Here is a 16963-nt window from a genome sequence, read left to right as displayed (position 1 = left end):
CAAACATAACGTTTTGCATTGTTGCCAAAAAGTTCAATTTTGGTTTCATCTGACCAGAGCACCTTCTTCCACATGTTTGGTGTGTCTCCCAGGTGGCTTGTGGCAAACTTTAAACAACACTTTTTATGGATATCTTTAAGAAATGGCTTTCTTCTTGCCACTCTTCCATAAAGGCCAGATTTGTGCAATATACGACTGATTGTTGTCCTATGGACAGAGTCTCCCACCTCAGCTGTAGATCTCTGCAGTTCATCCAGAGTGATCATGGGCCTCTTGGCTGCATCTCTGATCAGTCTTCTCCTTGTATGAGCTGAAAGTTTAGAGGGACGGCCAGGTCTTGGTAGATTTGCAGTGGTCTGATACTCCTTCCATTTCAATATTATCGCTTGCACAGTGCTCCTTGGGATGTTTAAAGCTTGGGAAATCTTTTTGTATCCAAATCCGGCTTTAAACTTCTTCACAACAGTATCTCGGACCTGCCTGGTGTGTTCCTTGTTCTTCATGATGCTCTCTGCGCTTTTGACGGACCTCTGAGACTATCACAAAGCAGGTGCATTTATACAGAGACTTGATTACACATAGGTGGATTGTATTTATCATCATTAGTCATTTAGGTCAACATTGGATCATTCAGAGATCCTCATTGAACTTCTGGAGAGAGTTTGCTGCACTGAAAGTAAAGGGGCTGAATAATTTTGCACGCCCAATTTCAGTGTTTGATTTGTTAAAAAAGTTTGAAATATCCAATAAATGTCGTTCCACTTCATGATTGTGTCCCACTTGTTGTTGATTCTTCACAAAAAAAAATACAGTTTTATATCTTTATGTTTGAAGCCTGAAATGTGGCAAAAGGTCACAAAGTTCAAGGGGGCCGAATACTTTCGCAAGGCACTGTATATATATGTATATATACACAATTCTGATTTATATACATTTTCATAATAAACTTGTGATTAAATTGCATTGTTGCTTCAAATTACTGCTTCTGTATCTTTATCTTTTAAAATTATAACTGGTTTAGCATTTATTAGTTTTGTGAGAGCTGCGAGATATTTACCAGGTTTATTTACCATTAGGTAGTTATTTGAGTTTAACCTTTAATTTTCTTCTTCACCTTGTAAATACTTTTTATGGGATACTTTTTAATATAGGAAGAAAAAAAATCACTAAACAAAATTTAACTTTTGGCGAGTGTGAGATTATAATTCCCCTAATGTACGCCTTAACTTCTTGGATCTCTAGGGGCGCTATTTCATTTTTGGATAAAAAACGTTCCCGTTTTAAGCGCGATATTTTGTCACGAAAAGATGCTCGACTATGCATATTCAGTTTTTGAAAGAAAACACTCTGAAGTTTCAGAATCTGCAAAGATATTGTCTGTAAGTGCCCCAGAACTCATTCTACAGGCGAAACCAAGATGATGCGTCAAGCAGGAAATTAGCAGAATCTCTGAAGCTCTGTTTTCCATTGTCTCCTTATATGGCTGTGATTGCGCAAGGAATGAGCCTACACTTTCTGTCGTTCCCCCAAGGTGTTAGCAGCATTGTGACGTATTTGTAGGCATATCATTGGAAGATTGACCATAAGAGACTACATTTTCCAAGTGTCCGCCTGGTGTCCTGCGTGGAATTCGGTGCGCAAACGCCAGCTGCTTGTACTTTTCCATTTGATTGAGGGGAGAAACCATGCTTCCACGAACGATATATCATTGAAGAGATAAGTGAAAAACACCTTGAGGATTGATTCTAAACAACGTTTGCCATGTTTTCAGTCGATATTATGGAGTTAATTTGGAAAAAAGTTCGCGTTTTGAGGACTGAATTTTCATTTTTTTTTTGGTAGCCAAATGTGATGTAGAAAACGGAGCTATTTCGAATTCACAAAGAATATTTTTTGGAAAAACTGAGCATCTGCTATCTAACTGAGAGTCTCCTCATTGAAAACATCCGAAGTTCTTCAAAGGTAAATTATTTTATTTGAAGGCTTTTATGTTTTTGTTGAAATCTTGCGTGCTGGATGCTAACGCTAATGCTAACGCTAAATGCTACGCTAGCTAGCCACTTTTACACAAATGATTGTTTTCCTATGGTTGAGAAGCATATTTTGAAAATCTGAGATGACAGTGTTGTTTACAAAAGGCTAAGCTTGAGAGATGGCATATTTATTTCATTTCATTTGCGATTTTCATGAATAGTTAACGTTGCATTATGGTAATGAGCTTAGGTCTGTAAATAGAATCCCGGATCCGGGTTTGGTAGACGCAACAGGTTAAAGGCATCCCAAATTATATTGGGGTTCGGCTTTTTTCTGTCCTCTATGTCCATATTTGTAAGGGTTTACATTTTCCCGTCTAAGTTTTGAATCAAGTTCTGGTATAGAAGACACACTCTGTTCATTCTCCAAATTCTGTTGCTAAATGTATTTTACATTGGTGTAATTAAGCATGATACTAGAGAATGATTCGACATCACTATTTCATGATTTGTTGGAAATAAAAAATGAAGTCAATTCTTGAATAGCTTTTTTTACTTTGAGAAAAAAATAAACAGTATTTTGTAGTTGGGAACAGTAAATCTCCAGTTGTCCGGTAAAATATTTGTAGAGATTACATTTTTCTGCCTCTTTGGAGACTCCCTAAATGTGCCTTTTTTATTACTATGTCTGTCAATCTTATCAAACGTGAAAAACAGCTTCTATCTCAAGGCTAAATAGTCATCACTGGACGGGTACCACCCGGCTACTCAACCCTGCACCTTAGAGGCTGATGCCCTATACACAGTTGAAGCCGGAAGTTTTCATACACCTTAGCCAACTACATTTAAACTCAGTTTTTCACAATTACTGACATTTAATCCGAGTTAAAATTCCCTGTATTAGGTCAGGTAAGATCACCACTTTATTTTAAGAATGTGAAATGTCAAAATAATAGCAGAGAGAATTATTTATTTCAGCTTTTCATCACATTCCCAGTGGTCAGAAGTTTACATACACTCAATTAGTATTAGGTAGCATTGCCTTTAAATTGTTTAACTTGGGCGAAAAATTTCAGGTAGCCTTCCACAAGCTTTCCACAATAAATTGGGTGAATTTTGGTCCATTCCTCCTGACAGAGCTGGTGTAACGGAGTCAGGTTTGTAGGCCTCCTGGCTAGCACACGTTTTTTCAGTTTGCCCACACATTGTCTATAGGATTGAGGTCAGGGCTTTGTGATGGCCGCTTCAATACCTTGACTTTGTTGTCCTTAAACCATTTCCATACTTTGGAAGTATGCTTGGGGTCATTGTCCATTTGGAAGACCCATTTGCGACCAAGCTTTAACTTCCTGACTGATGTCTTGAGATTTTGCTTCAATATATATACACAACATGATCCCACTGGATTTGTGATACAATGAATTATAAGTGAAATAATCTGTCTGTAAACAATTGTTGGAAAAATGACTTGTAGACAAAGTAGATGTCCTAACCGACTTGCCAAAACTATAGTTTGTTAAAACAAGAAATTTGTGGAGTGGTTGACAGATAAAATTTTAAATGACTCCAACCTAAACGTATGTATGTAAACTTCCGACTTCAACTGTATATCTACAGAAATAAAAACAGATCTTGGTTCTGTTGCCTGTGAGTGTGTATAATAACCTACTGATTCCGTGAGCACCAAGCCTCACCCAACCACAACATGTCAGATAAATCTTTGCTATGCGCCGCTTGCTCCTTACCTTCGTTTTCTTGATCTCCAGTATTTTCTACAACTCGTCAAATGTCTTCCATACATTCGACTTCCTCCTGAGCAACCAAACATTCCCCCGTTTTGAGTTTATTTGTCATGTCATCTGCATCCCATTGGCTGTCACGTATTACAGTGACCCTGGTCATTGGTGACTCTATTACCCGTAGTATTAGACCTAAAACGAATCATCCAGCGATCATACACGGTTTACCAGGGGGCAGGGCTACCGACGTTAAGGCTAATCTGAAGATGGTGCTGGCTAAAGCTAAAACTGAAGAGTGTAGAGAGTATAGGGATATTGTTATCCACGTTGGCACCAACGATGTTAGGATGAAACAGTCAGAGGTCACCAAGCGCAACATAGCTTCAGCGTGTAAATCAGCTAGAAAGATGTGTCGGCATCGAATAATTGTCTCTGGCCCCCTCCCAGTTAGGGGGAGTGATGAACTCTACAGCAGAGTCTCACAACCCAGTCGCTGGTTGAAAACTGTTTTCTGTCGCTCCCAAAAGATAGAATTTGTAGATAATTGACCCTCTTTCTGGGACTCACCCACAAACAGGACCAAACCTGGCCTGTTGAGGAGTGACGGACTCCATCCTAGCTGGAGGGGTGCTCTTATCTTATTGACGAACATAGACAGGGCTTTAACTCCCCTAGCTCCACAATGAAATAGGGTGCAGGCCAGGCAGCAGGCTGTTAGCCAGCCTGCCAGCTCAGTAGAGTCTGCCATTAGCACAGTCAGTGTAGTCAGCTCAACTATCCCCATTGGGACCGTGTCTGTGCCTCGACTTAGGTTGGGCAAAACTAAACAAGGCGGTGTTCACCTTAGCAATATCACTGGAATAAAGACCTCCTCCATTCCTGCCATTATTGAAAGAGATTGTGATACCTCACATCTCAAAATAGGGCTACTTAATGTTAGATCCCTCACTTCCAAGGCAGTTATGGTCAATGAACGAATCATAATTTTGATGTGATTGGCCTGACTGAAACATGGTTTAAGCCTGATGGATTTACTGTGTTAAATGAGGCCTCACCTCCTGGTTAAACTAGTGACCATACCCCCCCGCGCATCCCTCAAAGGCGGAGGTGTTGCTAACATTTCTGATAGCAAATTTCAATTTACCAACAACAAAAAAATGACGTTTTTGAGCTTCTAGTCATGAAATCTATGCAGCCTCGTCAATCACTTTTTATAGCTACTGTTTACAGGCCTCCTGGGCCATATGCAGCGTTTCTCATGGAGTTCCCTGAACTCCTTTCAGACCTTGTAGTCATATAATAATAATGACATTTTTGGTGACTAATATTCACATGGAAAAGTCCACAGACCCACTCCTTTCGGAGCCATCATCGACTCAGTGGGTTCTGTCCAACATGTCTCTGGACCTACTCATTGCCACAGTCACACTCTGGACCTAGTTTTGTCCCGTGGAATAAATGTTGTGGATCTTAAATGTTTTTCCTCATAATCCTGGACTATCGGACCACCATTTATTACGTTTGCAATCAAAACAAATAATCTGCTCAGACCCAAACCAAGGATCATCAAAAGTCGTGCTTTAAATTCTCAGACAACACAAAGATTCCTAGATGCCCTTCTAGACTCCCTCCGCCTACCCAAGGACGTCAAAGTACAAAAATCAGTTAACCACCTAACTGAGGAACTCCATTTAACCTTGTGCAATACCCTAGATGCAGTTGCACCCCTAAAAACAAAAAAAAAGTGTCATAAGAAACTAGCTCCCTGGTATATAGTAAAATACCTGAGCTCTGAAGCAAGCTTCCAGAAAATTGGAACGGAAATCGCGCCACACAAAACTGGAAGTCTTCCGACTAGCTTGGAAAGACAGTACCATGAAGTATCGAAGAGCCCTCACTGCTGCTCGATCACCCTGTTTTTCCAACATAATTGAGGAAAATAAGAACAATCCAAAATGTATTTTTGATACTGTTGCAAAGCTAACTAAAAAGCAGCATTCCCCATGAGAGGATGGCTTTCACTTCAGCAGTGATCAATTCATGAACTTCTTTGAGGAAAAGATCGTCATCACTAGAAAGCAAAATAAAAGACTCCTCTTTAATTAAGGGCTGATTTCAAGGTTTTACTACTAACCTACAACGCATCACATGGACTTGCTACTACGCATCTTTCTGATTTGGTCCTGCCGTACATACCTACACGTACGCTACGGTCACAAGACGCAGGCCTCCTTACTGTCCCTAAAATTTCAAAACAAACAGCTGGAGGCAGGGCTTTCTCCTATAGAGCTCAATTTTTATGGAATGGTCTGCCTACCAATGTGAGAGACGCAGACTCTGTCTCAACCTTTAAGTCTTTATTGAAGACTCATCTCTTCAGTATGATTAAGTGAAGTCTGGCCCAGTAGTTTGAAGGTGAACGGAAAGGCACTGGAGCAACGAACCGCCATTGCTGTCACTGCCTGGCCTGTTCCCCTCTCTCCACTGGGATTCTCTGCCTCTAACCCTGTTACAGGGGCTGAGTCACTGGCTTACTGGTGCTCTTCCATGCTGTCCCTGGGAGGGGTACGTCACTTGAGTGGGTTGAGTCATTGACGTGATCTTCCTGTCTGGGTTTGCGCCCCCCTTGGGTTGTGTCATGGCGGAGATCTTTATGGGCTATACTCGGCCTTGTCTCAGGATGGTAAGTTGGTGGTTGAAGATATCCCTCTAGTGGTGTGGGGGCTGTGCCTTGGCAAAGTGGGTGTGGTTATATTCTGCCTGTTTGCCACTGTCCGGGGGTATCATCGGATGGGGCCACAGTGTCACCTGACCACTCCTGTCTCAGCCTCCAGTATATATGCTGCAGTAGTGTATGTGTCGGGGGGCTAGGGTTAGTCTGTTATATCTGGAGTAATTCTCCTGTCTTACCCAGTGTCCTGTGTGAATTTAAGTATGCTCTCTCTAACTCTCTCTTTCTTTCCTTCTCTCTCTCGGAGGACCTGAGCCCTAGGACCATGCCTCATGATTATCTGGCCTGATGACTCCTTGTTGTCCCCAGTCTACCTGGCCATGCTGCTGCTCCTGTTTCAACTGTTCTGCATGCGGCTATGGAATCCTGACCTGTTCACCGGACGTGCTACCTCCCAGACCTGCAGTTTTCAACTCTCTAGAGACAGCAGGAGCGGTAGAGATACTTTGAATGATCGGCTATGAAAAGCAAACTGACATTTACTCCTGAGGTGCTGACCTGTTGCACCCTCGACATCCACTGTGATTATTATTATTTTGACCCTGCTGGTCACCTATGAACATTTGAACATCTTGGCCATGTTCTGTTGTAATCTCTGCCTGGCACAGCCAGAAGAGGACTGGCCACCCCTCATAGCCTGGTTCCTCTCTAGGTTTCTTCCTAGGTTCGGGCCTTTCTAGGAAGTTTTTCCTAGCCACCGTGCTTCTACACCTGCATTGCTTGCTGTTTGGGGTTTTAGGGTGGGTTTCTGTACAGCACTTTGAGATATCAGCTGATGTAAGAAGAGCTTTATAAATACATTTGATTTCCCCCCAGCTTCAGCAACATGGACAGGGCGATAAACACTGTTGATGTTCTGTGGTGGTCGCTGCAGCAGGGAGGACAGAGAAACACAACGGGTGCTAGCCACACAGTCACTCGCTGTTATTTATTTTTTAACACAGCACAGCATGTCTGAGCACGGCCCAGCACAATCAAATCAACTAAGGTCGGACTCCATCTTTAGTAATTTGCGTGTCTTAATTATTGAGATGTGATGAGTGGAAGCCCCACGCACACCTCAGTAAAGTGCCTTCCCAGCAACCCATCCCAATCTACCGGATATAGCCCCTCTCCATTCTCACCAACAACCACCATTAAATCTTAATTGTAATGACAAAGAAGGAATAATAATGATTTGACATCCTTAATCTGTCCAGTACGGTTATTCATTTAAAAATATATAACTACATTGTAGTATAATAAAGTCCTTCCTTCTCACTCTCTCTCCACCACCCCCTCCCTGTTCTCCCCCATTTATCCCACCCAAACCAAGCTTATCCCCACCTCCCATCTTTAACACGATGGTGTTCTCCGTTTTGCTCGACAACCCCCACAAGCGTCTTGGGACTCGTCTGAAGTCGGTACAACCGATCTGCCAACTTCTGTCTGTAGCGTCCGAATAGTTTCGGCAACACACTAATATGGTCCATCTGTGCAAAGGTGAGACTCTCGCAAACATGTCAGTTGTTTTGCTCTAGGACACACAAATAGCAAAATAATCTTGGTATTACCTTCATAAAACAATTCCATATAGCTTAATAGAACGCCACTGGCGTTCAAATTTTGGAAATGTTCACATTTCCATAAACTTCTATGTGTTTCCTTTCAAATAGTATCAATAATATGCATATCCTTGCGTCAGGTTCTGAGCTACAGGCAGTTAGATTTGGGTATGTCATTTTAGGTGAAAATGTAAAAAATGTTTTAAAAAAATAAAGGGTCCGATCCTTAAGAGGCAAATAAATAGAAAACCCCCCCACAGGGGTTAGACTCTTATGGGCACCTCAAATCACCTGACATCATGTAGTACCAGTGTTTAACAGCAGGCGGTGCAGTGGTGCAAGTCAGGGGCATAGAGCTACATGCCTGGATGTGTTTACTGTACTACTAACCCAGTGTCCTCCTTTGTTTTCTTTTCATAGCCGTGGGACATTCTCTATGGATAAGAGGACCTGATTTAACCCAACCTACTGAGGCAATGGCATTCGAGTGTTCCAGTGTCTCTCACTTCTCAGGCTTAGTCCTATACATGGAAGTGACTTGGGTCTGTTACACCGTCTTTGTAGCTAGCTAACCAGCCCTGGATAAGCCCTGGGTGAGTTAGTAAGACAGCTGATCATTGTTCTAGGTGTGTTTAGACTAGACGGCAGCAGCTGGAACAGATTGTACAGTGAGAGTAGCTTACTTCCTAAGGACACACACACACACACCCCACAACATACATACACTACACTCACATGTCAGCCTAATATCTCAATGCAAAACAGATGTGTCTGTATGAGTGCCCACACGCACGCACACACACAGTAATCAACAGCATGCCTCACAGAACCTGAGCGGTTTAAATCAGCCAACAAACTGGATGTTTACTGTCTGTGTGAGGGAGGGAGAGAAAGAGAGTGAGTTAGATAGAGGTAGAGGAAGGAGAGAGAGAGAGAGAGAGAAAGAGTGTGTGTGTGTTAAGAGGCAGAGAAGGCTAGATGAGGAGAAAGACATAACTCAGTCAGTCACACAACGTTAGACATGACCTTAGAGCGGAGGTTTCCATTCTCCAATAGAGAGGGCATATTGGCCCGCTACACAAACTATAACATTTAGAATGATTGTAACATCTGGGCCTAGCACAGCTCCTACCCAGCAGACGAGTCACACATCCTGCTCTATGGAACTATGAAACACCCTAACAATGAGGAGGTCCATCATACAGTGCCTTGCGAAAGTATTCGGCCCCCTTGAACTTTGCGACCTTTTGCCACATTTCATGCTTCAAACATAAAGATATAAAACTGTATTTTTTGTGAAGAATCAACAACAAGTGGGACACAATCATGAAGTGGAACGACATTTATTGGATATTTTCAAACTTTTTTAACAAATCAAAAACTGAAAAATTGGGCGTGCAAAATTATTCAGCCCCCTTAAGGTAATACTTTGTAGCGCCACCTTTTGCTGCGATTACAGCTGTAAGTCGCTTGGGGTATGTCTCTATCAGTTTTGCACATCGAGAGACTGACATTTTTTCCCATTCCTCCTTGCAAAACAGCTCGAGCTCAGTGAGGTTGGATGGAGAGCATTTGTGAACAGCAGTTTTCAGTTCTTTCCACAGATTCTCGATTGGATTCAGGTCTGGACTTTGACTTGGCCATTCTAACACCTGAATATGTTTATTTTTGAACCATTCCATTGTAGATTTTGCTTTATGTTTTGGATCATTGTCTTGTTGGAAGACAAATCTTCTTCTAGAATGGTCCTGTATTTGGCTCCATCCATCTTCCCATCAATTTTAACCATCTTCCCTGTCCCTGCTGAAGAAAAGCAGGCCCAAACCATGATGCTGCCACCACCATGTTTGACAGTGGGGATGGTGTGTTCAGCTGTGTTGCTTTTACGCCAAACATAACGTTTTGCATTGTTGCCAAAAAGTTCAATTTTGGTTTCATCTGACCAGAGCACCTTCTTCCACATGTTTGGTGTGTCTCCCAGGTGGCTTGTGGCAAACTTTAAACGACACATTTTATGGATATCTTTAAGAAATGGCTTTCTTCTTGCCACTCTTCCATAAAGGCCAGATTTGTGCAATATACGACTGATTGTTGTCCTATGGACAGAGTCTCCCACCTCAGCTGTAGATCTCTGCAGTTCATCCAGAGTGATCATGGGCCTCTTGGCTGCATCTCTGATCAGTCTTCTCCTTGTATGAGCTGAAAGTTTAGAGGGACGGCCAGGTCTTGGTAGATTTGCAGTGGTCTGATACATCCATTTCAATATTATCACTTGCACAGTGCTCCTTGGGATGTTTAAAGCTTGGGAAATCTTTTTGTATCCAAATCTGGCTTTAAACTTCTTCACAGCAGTATCTCGGACCTGCCTGGTGTGTTCCTTGTTCTTCATGATGCTCTCTGCACTTTTAACTGACCTCTGAGACTATCACAGTGCAGGTGCATTTATACGGAGACTTGATTACACACAGGTGGATTGTATTTATCATCATTAGTCATTTAGGTCAACATTGGATCATTCAGAGATCCTCACTGAACTTCTGGAGAGAGTTTGCTGCACTGAAAGTAAAGGGGCTGAATAATTTTACACGCCCAACTTTTCAGTTTTTGATTTGTTCAAAAAGTTTGAAATATCCAATAAATGTCGTTCCACTTCATGATTGTGTCCCACTTGTTGTTGATTCTTCACAAAAAAATACAGTTTTATATCTTTATGTTTGAAGCATGAAATGTGGCAAAAGGTCGCAAAGTTCAAGGGGGCCGAATACTTTCGCAAGGCACTGTATCTACGTGGAATAGAGACATAATGTAAACACTACTAGTCTCTCCCCAGTGGCGCAGCAGGCCACGCCCAGGAGACGGCACACAATTGGCCCAGCGTCGCCCGGGTTAAGGGAGGGTTTGGCCGGCTGGGATGTCCTTGTCCCATCGCGCTCTAGCGACTCCTTGTGGCGGTCCGGGACACATGCACGCTGACTTCGGTCGCCAGCTGTACGGTGGGCCTGGCTTCCGGGTTAAGCGAGCAGTGTGTCAAGAACCAGTGCGGCTTGGCGGGGTCGTTGTTTCTGAGGACACATGGTCTTAACCTTCGGCTCGCCCGAGTCCGTACGAGAGTTGCAGCGATGGGACAAGAGTAACTATCAACTGGATATCCTGAAATTGGGTAAAAGTACAACAAAACAAACAAAATACATATATATTTTTTTACTACTAGTATCACTTCACAGTGGGAATGTCTTTGACAGGGGCTGTTGACAAAATGTAAAATATGCCATTTCTAGTTGCCATTGTTCTCCGTTTCCCTGATACTGTGGCTGACTCAGTGTTTCCCCTATATCCGCCACTAAATTGTTGCCGCCACTGCAAAACAATTATATACAGTATACACATTTCTGCCGAGACATGATTTTAAGATCAGTGACACCAACGACTGTATATATGAACGGACAAAAGCCATAGATCACGTGACACCATTCATTCCTATGTAATGGCTCAATAGCGCATTGAAACCAAATGAAGTTGGTTAAGATGGCGTCTCAAGGAGATAACATGCGCAGTTTGAGCTACGCCAGGAGGTGATGTTGCAGGCTTGCTCAGTGCTGCCCCCTCTCATTAAGGAATTTGGTTCTTGTTAGGTGTTCTTGCAGTGAAAAGGCTATATGTGAGAAATAAGTATGAATAGAACACAGTATCGGAATAGAATGTTGCTGAGAATTGAACAATAAGATAAGAATAGTGAATGTGATGATGCCAGAGAGCTTTAGTTGTGTCCTCTGGCCAGTCTGCCACCTGGTCCAGTAACCCCCCCCCTTTCTTCTGTCACTTCCTGGTTGCTGTGCTGTGTCATGGTCTCATCTCAGACGCGACACCCTATACAGCCATGACCTAACCCTACACCACTAAATTATACACACACTGACACTGCCTCTCTCCGCATACAGTAACAGTACTACACCTCCATCCTTCTGTCCATCTTTCCACACCTCCTCTACAGCCCACTCTGTAATCTGCAGCTCCAGACAGCTGGTGTCAGAGTGAGTGAGGCAGGAATAATAGCCTGGTCTGTTCCCAGGGCCAGGGGGCCACAGGCTGAAATAACTACAGAGATGGACCAGTGTCACAGTCCTTATCACAGACGCCTAAAACAGCCTTCTATCACCTACGGGAGTGAGGAACGTCACCACACGCGCAAACACGCGCACGCCCACACTTTTTATCATACACGCCTTTTAGGTTCTACCTACTAACTACCTATGGTACTTAGCCACCATTTCATAAGTTACAGAAGCAACATGACTTATTAATGTATGCCCTTTGAACCTGGCTGTAACAGAATACCCATGCTGCATCACTCCGACACAAGATAGGGCTGACCCACAATGCATCATTCATCCTATACCTGCTCTCCTTTGTCCAGGACACTCATCCACTTCATCCCTTCATTAATCTATTCATCTGTTCCCTCTTTCGCCTGTTCCTTTTGGCATGTTGACAGGGTTCAGCCCAGGGGTGGGCAACTCCAGTGCTTGTGGGACGCAGTGTGTGCATGTTTTTGTTCCAGCCCAGCTCTAACATATCTGTCGAAATTGAAGACCATGTTTAGTTGATGACTTGAATTAGGTAAGTTAGTGCTGGGCTTGAACAAAAGCCTGCATGGACTGCAGGGTTCTCGGGTTGAGTTCTATCCAGATTTTCATATCGTCAGACCGTCCTTCGCTCATCCCGGGATTTACGGTATTACCGGTTTAGTACACAAGAGGGAGCCAAATAGACACACAAAAAAGCCAATTAGGCATCTACAAGAAAGCTAACAAAATGAGCACAAATAATAGCGAATTTCCATGAAGGCTGCTAGCTAAATATGCTAATGAGCACAAATATAAATAAATGAATTGCAAAGACAGGCAATCCAGCTCATAAAGCTATACATATATATAGGTAAGAGCTACTGAATGTAATATTTTGTGAGTTTGGACATTTACAAGCGAATGTGAACAAGAGACATTGTGCAAATGAACAGAGTTTTGACGCATGCTAGTCTGAAGGAAGAACAGTACTGGCTCTGGAGAAGCATGTGTACACGCTGTGTCTGTGTGGAGCCTGGAGTCGCTAGGGCAACAGCTCTGAGAAAGCAGCTCTGCCTGCTCTGCTCGGAGAAGAGAGGAGCAGATGGGTCGAGAAAAGCGAGGTGAAAAGCGCTTCATAATGTAAAATAATGTGACAAGTGAAATGAAGAACGCAATTTGCTTCATCTCCTAACAAATTGGACAAGTTGACTGCAGGTATTTACTTAGAAAGCAGTTACAAGTCTAAAAACGTATTGAAAAACTTCAAAGAAATAGTTTCAGAGGTATAGAAAAACCATCCGTGTCTATTTCCAAATACCCCGGCATATGGCATTCCGCCCAAGCCTACAGGGTTCCCACCCCTAGTTCAGAAGGTTCCAGAAAGAAAAGAACCATGTGAAATGGATACTGTTCCCAACTTCTCATCATAAGAGTATATTTCCCATCAACTCGTACAACCAGCTAAATAACGGTGCATTCGGAAAGTATCCCATTTTATTTAATCCTTTTTTAGAATAAGGCTGTAACGTTAACAAAATGTGGGAAAAGTCCAGAGGTCTGACTATCTTCCGAATGCACTGTATAGCTTAGCCCATTGTCAGCTCCTCCCTTCTAAAAAAGGTGACAGGATTCATTTACACCTTCCACTAGGTCCTAGGACAATTGGCATCAGTGCAGTATGTGTGTGTGTGTGTGTGTGTGTGTGTGTGTGTGTGTGTGTGTGTTCACACTCCCAGGAGGTAAGAGGCTATAACTTTATCAGGTTCTCATCTCCTTTGGGGCACTGATAGTAGTCTATTGAAAGACTACCTAGCCTACCCTCATCTGTCCACGTGACAATTCTCGCCTCACCTTACTCGCAACATTTACCCACTTGAACATCAAGGACAATGCAGAGCACATGCAAACACCCTATCCTTCCCCTTTCTCCTCTCCCTCACCCTTTTCTCGCTCGTCCTTCCTCTCAGTGACACACTCCTACTCCCAGCTGTATAATGTAGGGCTGTTCTACTGACTCATCAGTTTATGAGAAACCAAGCAACAACCAACATCCAAACGACCAACTGACTGACCCGTCTGATATTTGGGTTAATTTGCATACAGCTTTGTTTCCAGCCGTTGGTTTCCCCTCGGGGCAACAGGTGGTTGAGCTGAATCACAATCATAGCATCAAACAGACCTACTGACCAACTATCCTAGACGGATCTCCTTAGCTCACAATATAGCAAAGCTTAGGGAACATTTTGCTGTTGTCTTCACGAACAAGCGTGTGGAAACAGTAGACATTAAGTAATAGGACTGGGAATTGCCAGGGGCTTCATGATACGATATCACGATACTTAGGTGCTGATATGACATGTGATTTTTACAAGTCTATGTATTGCGATTTCATGTTTCAAACATATTGTTCTCTCCGTGTCTGCTGCAGAGAGACAAGAGAGAGCATGATAAAAATGAGTTTTGATCAGCAATGGCAATAGAAGTGCTGAAAACATGGCTCACTATTTAAAAAGATGGAGAACAAGCTAGAGGATGAAAAATACTGGAGTTTTGGCGCAGGTACAGTCGACTAGCATTAGCTAACGCTACCTAGCAAAAACATTTAATAATAATGTTGCGATATGTAACTAACAAGTTTCTTATCCCATCACTATTAAATAATTTAACAATTCACGATTTATATGGTGGATATAATGTACAGTACTCTAGCTCCTCCTACAAACTACATGAGCAAACTAACATATTTGAATTCATATTGTAGGGGGTTTAATTAACAAAAGACTGCTAGCAACCTGCTGCAACCCAGTAGGCAGGCAGGATTACTGAGCCATATCATTGCTCCAGGTTCTGGACATCTGGCAGGCATACTAGAGGAGAGCAGATCAGTGGAGCAGCTTTGACCATACTGGCAGGATTATCAAACGAGCCCAGAGACTAGATCTCTCCTTCATGTTTCACAGTGTTGGAAGGCTTAATAAGTGAGCCCAGACACAGCGAGCAACGATGAGAGGATTAAGGATTAAGACACCCTAGATGCCGATTCAAGATCAGTTCATCATTTCCCCCCTAATGGTTTGTGTTAGGGTTTCGAAAGGTAAACTGATCCTACATCTGTACCTACCGGGAACCAGGTCCTATCCGAAGTTCATAATGCTGCATTGTGTTCTGAAGAAACTCCCCTCAAACAGAGTCGTGTGTGTGTGTGTGTGTGTGTGTGTGTGTGTGTGTGTGTGTGTGTGTGTGTGTGTGTGTGTGTGTGTGTGTGTGTGTGTGTGTGTGTGTGTGTGACACCAACGCAGCACCACAGACAGCCATGCTGGGTGAGGAATGTGGTGTGGGGAAAAGGCAAATAGTGGGAAATCACCCCCAACGCCATGACTACGAGCTACAGACTGGACCCTCACAAGAGATTACTGAAATAACACACAACCCTCACTAACACAACAGCCTCAGAGAGAGTGAACGAGAAGGGAAGGAGAGAGGGGAGAGTGAGAGGAGAGGTGTCTGCTGAGACTGCAGTATTCCAGGCTGGTCTGGTTTAGAGGCTGAGTACAAACTGCTGTACTAATACTGTAGGTTAAGCTGCTCTGGGCAGGGAGGCAGGGAGGCAGGAGGACTGAAGGGGGGGGAAAGCCTCTCTAGCTGATCTGATCCTCTACCCCCCCCCCCCCAACCCCCATACACACACGACTGCCCATCATATTGTGGGAAGAGTTTAGCCTTCACCACAGCTCTAGAATCAGCTTAGCCATTAGAGAAGGAACAACTTAAAACTCACCTGTCATTTATTGCACTTCCACATTCATGTCACTCCAGCTATCTCTGCCGTCTAGTCCAGTTACCCACCAGGAGCTAACTCTAATGTCATTAGATAGGGCTTAAGAAATACTGGGTATTAGAGTGTATGCTGCTGTCTGTCAAAGGGCTTTAGGCCCACTGCTACGCTAACCTTGACCGTAGCCCAGACTGCCAGAGACAGCTAATGTGTGTGTGTATGTATACAGTGCGTGTGTGTGTATACAGTGCGTGTGTGTGTGTGTGTGTGTGTGTGTGTGTGTGTGTGTGTGTGTACAGTGTGTGTGTATACAGTGCTTCTACCCCCAAGCCATAAAACTGCTGAACAACTAATCAAATGGCCACCCAGACTACTTACATTGAGCCCCCACCCCCCCGCCTTGTTTTTATACTGCCGCTACTTGCTGTTAACTATCTATGCATAGTCACTTTACAAATGACCTGAACTAACCTGTACCCCTGCACATTGACCTGTATACAGCCTCCTTATTGTTATGTACATTTATTCTGTTCTTTTTTTCATTGATTAGATTTAATTTTTTTAAACTTTTGTTTATTTAGTCAATATTTTATCAATTCTATTTCTTGAACTGCATTGTTAGTTAAGGGCTTGTAAGTAGGCATTTCTACACCTGTCGTATTCGGCGCATGTGACAAATACAATTGGATTGGATTTGTTACCTTGATCTGCTGTTTGCGCAGCATGGCCAGTTCTCTCATGTCTCTGAAGGGCTGCAGTAGGTAGTGGTAGAGTTGTGTTGTAGCCTCCAGTAACTCTCCGTAGGCCTCGTCCTCCTCTGGATACACCAGCAGCAGCTCCACCATACTCTCCATGGCCCGGTGCCTCTCCAGCAGCTACAGAAAACAAGATCATTTAGCAATTCAGAAAAACATCAAAGCAACTAAAATAATTAAACCATTTACAGCATCAAGGCAGAGTTAGGAGGATTTGGTAGGCCTAGACGGCTAGGCCTGTACCAAAGAAAGAAAATAGGAAAATGGGGAACATGGTTTGAAGAACGTGTGTTTCTTCTGTGCTTCTGAATAAGGTGCTATAGGAGAGGTGCTAATAACGTTCAGGAATAGCTAATATTGTTGAGACTAGTAGCAGCGTTGA

At 43.1% G+C, this 16963-nt stretch overlaps 1 protein-coding gene across 1 annotated transcript in view; it reads right to left on the bottom strand.

Moving 5' to 3' along the window:
• The window catches only part of LOC110509662 (junction-mediating and -regulatory protein), a 59197-nt gene that overhangs the window by 14963 nt on the left and 27271 nt on the right, over window positions 1-16963 (bottom strand). The window contains exon 2 of the mRNA XM_021590679.3: window positions 16528-16701. Coding sequence (XP_021446354.3) covers window positions 16528-16701 — 174 coding nt within the window. The remainder of the gene's footprint in view (window positions 1-16527; window positions 16702-16963) is intronic.

This window comes from Oncorhynchus mykiss, chromosome 29 (genome assembly GCF_057628025.1).
Source record: "Oncorhynchus mykiss isolate SJ-2025 chromosome 29, ASM5762802v1, whole genome shotgun sequence".
Classification (NCBI taxonomy): domain Eukaryota; kingdom Metazoa; phylum Chordata; class Actinopteri; order Salmoniformes; family Salmonidae; genus Oncorhynchus; species Oncorhynchus mykiss.
The sequence above is the reverse complement of the archived record's forward strand: the minus strand, read 5'-3'. Positions and strand labels throughout refer to the sequence as shown.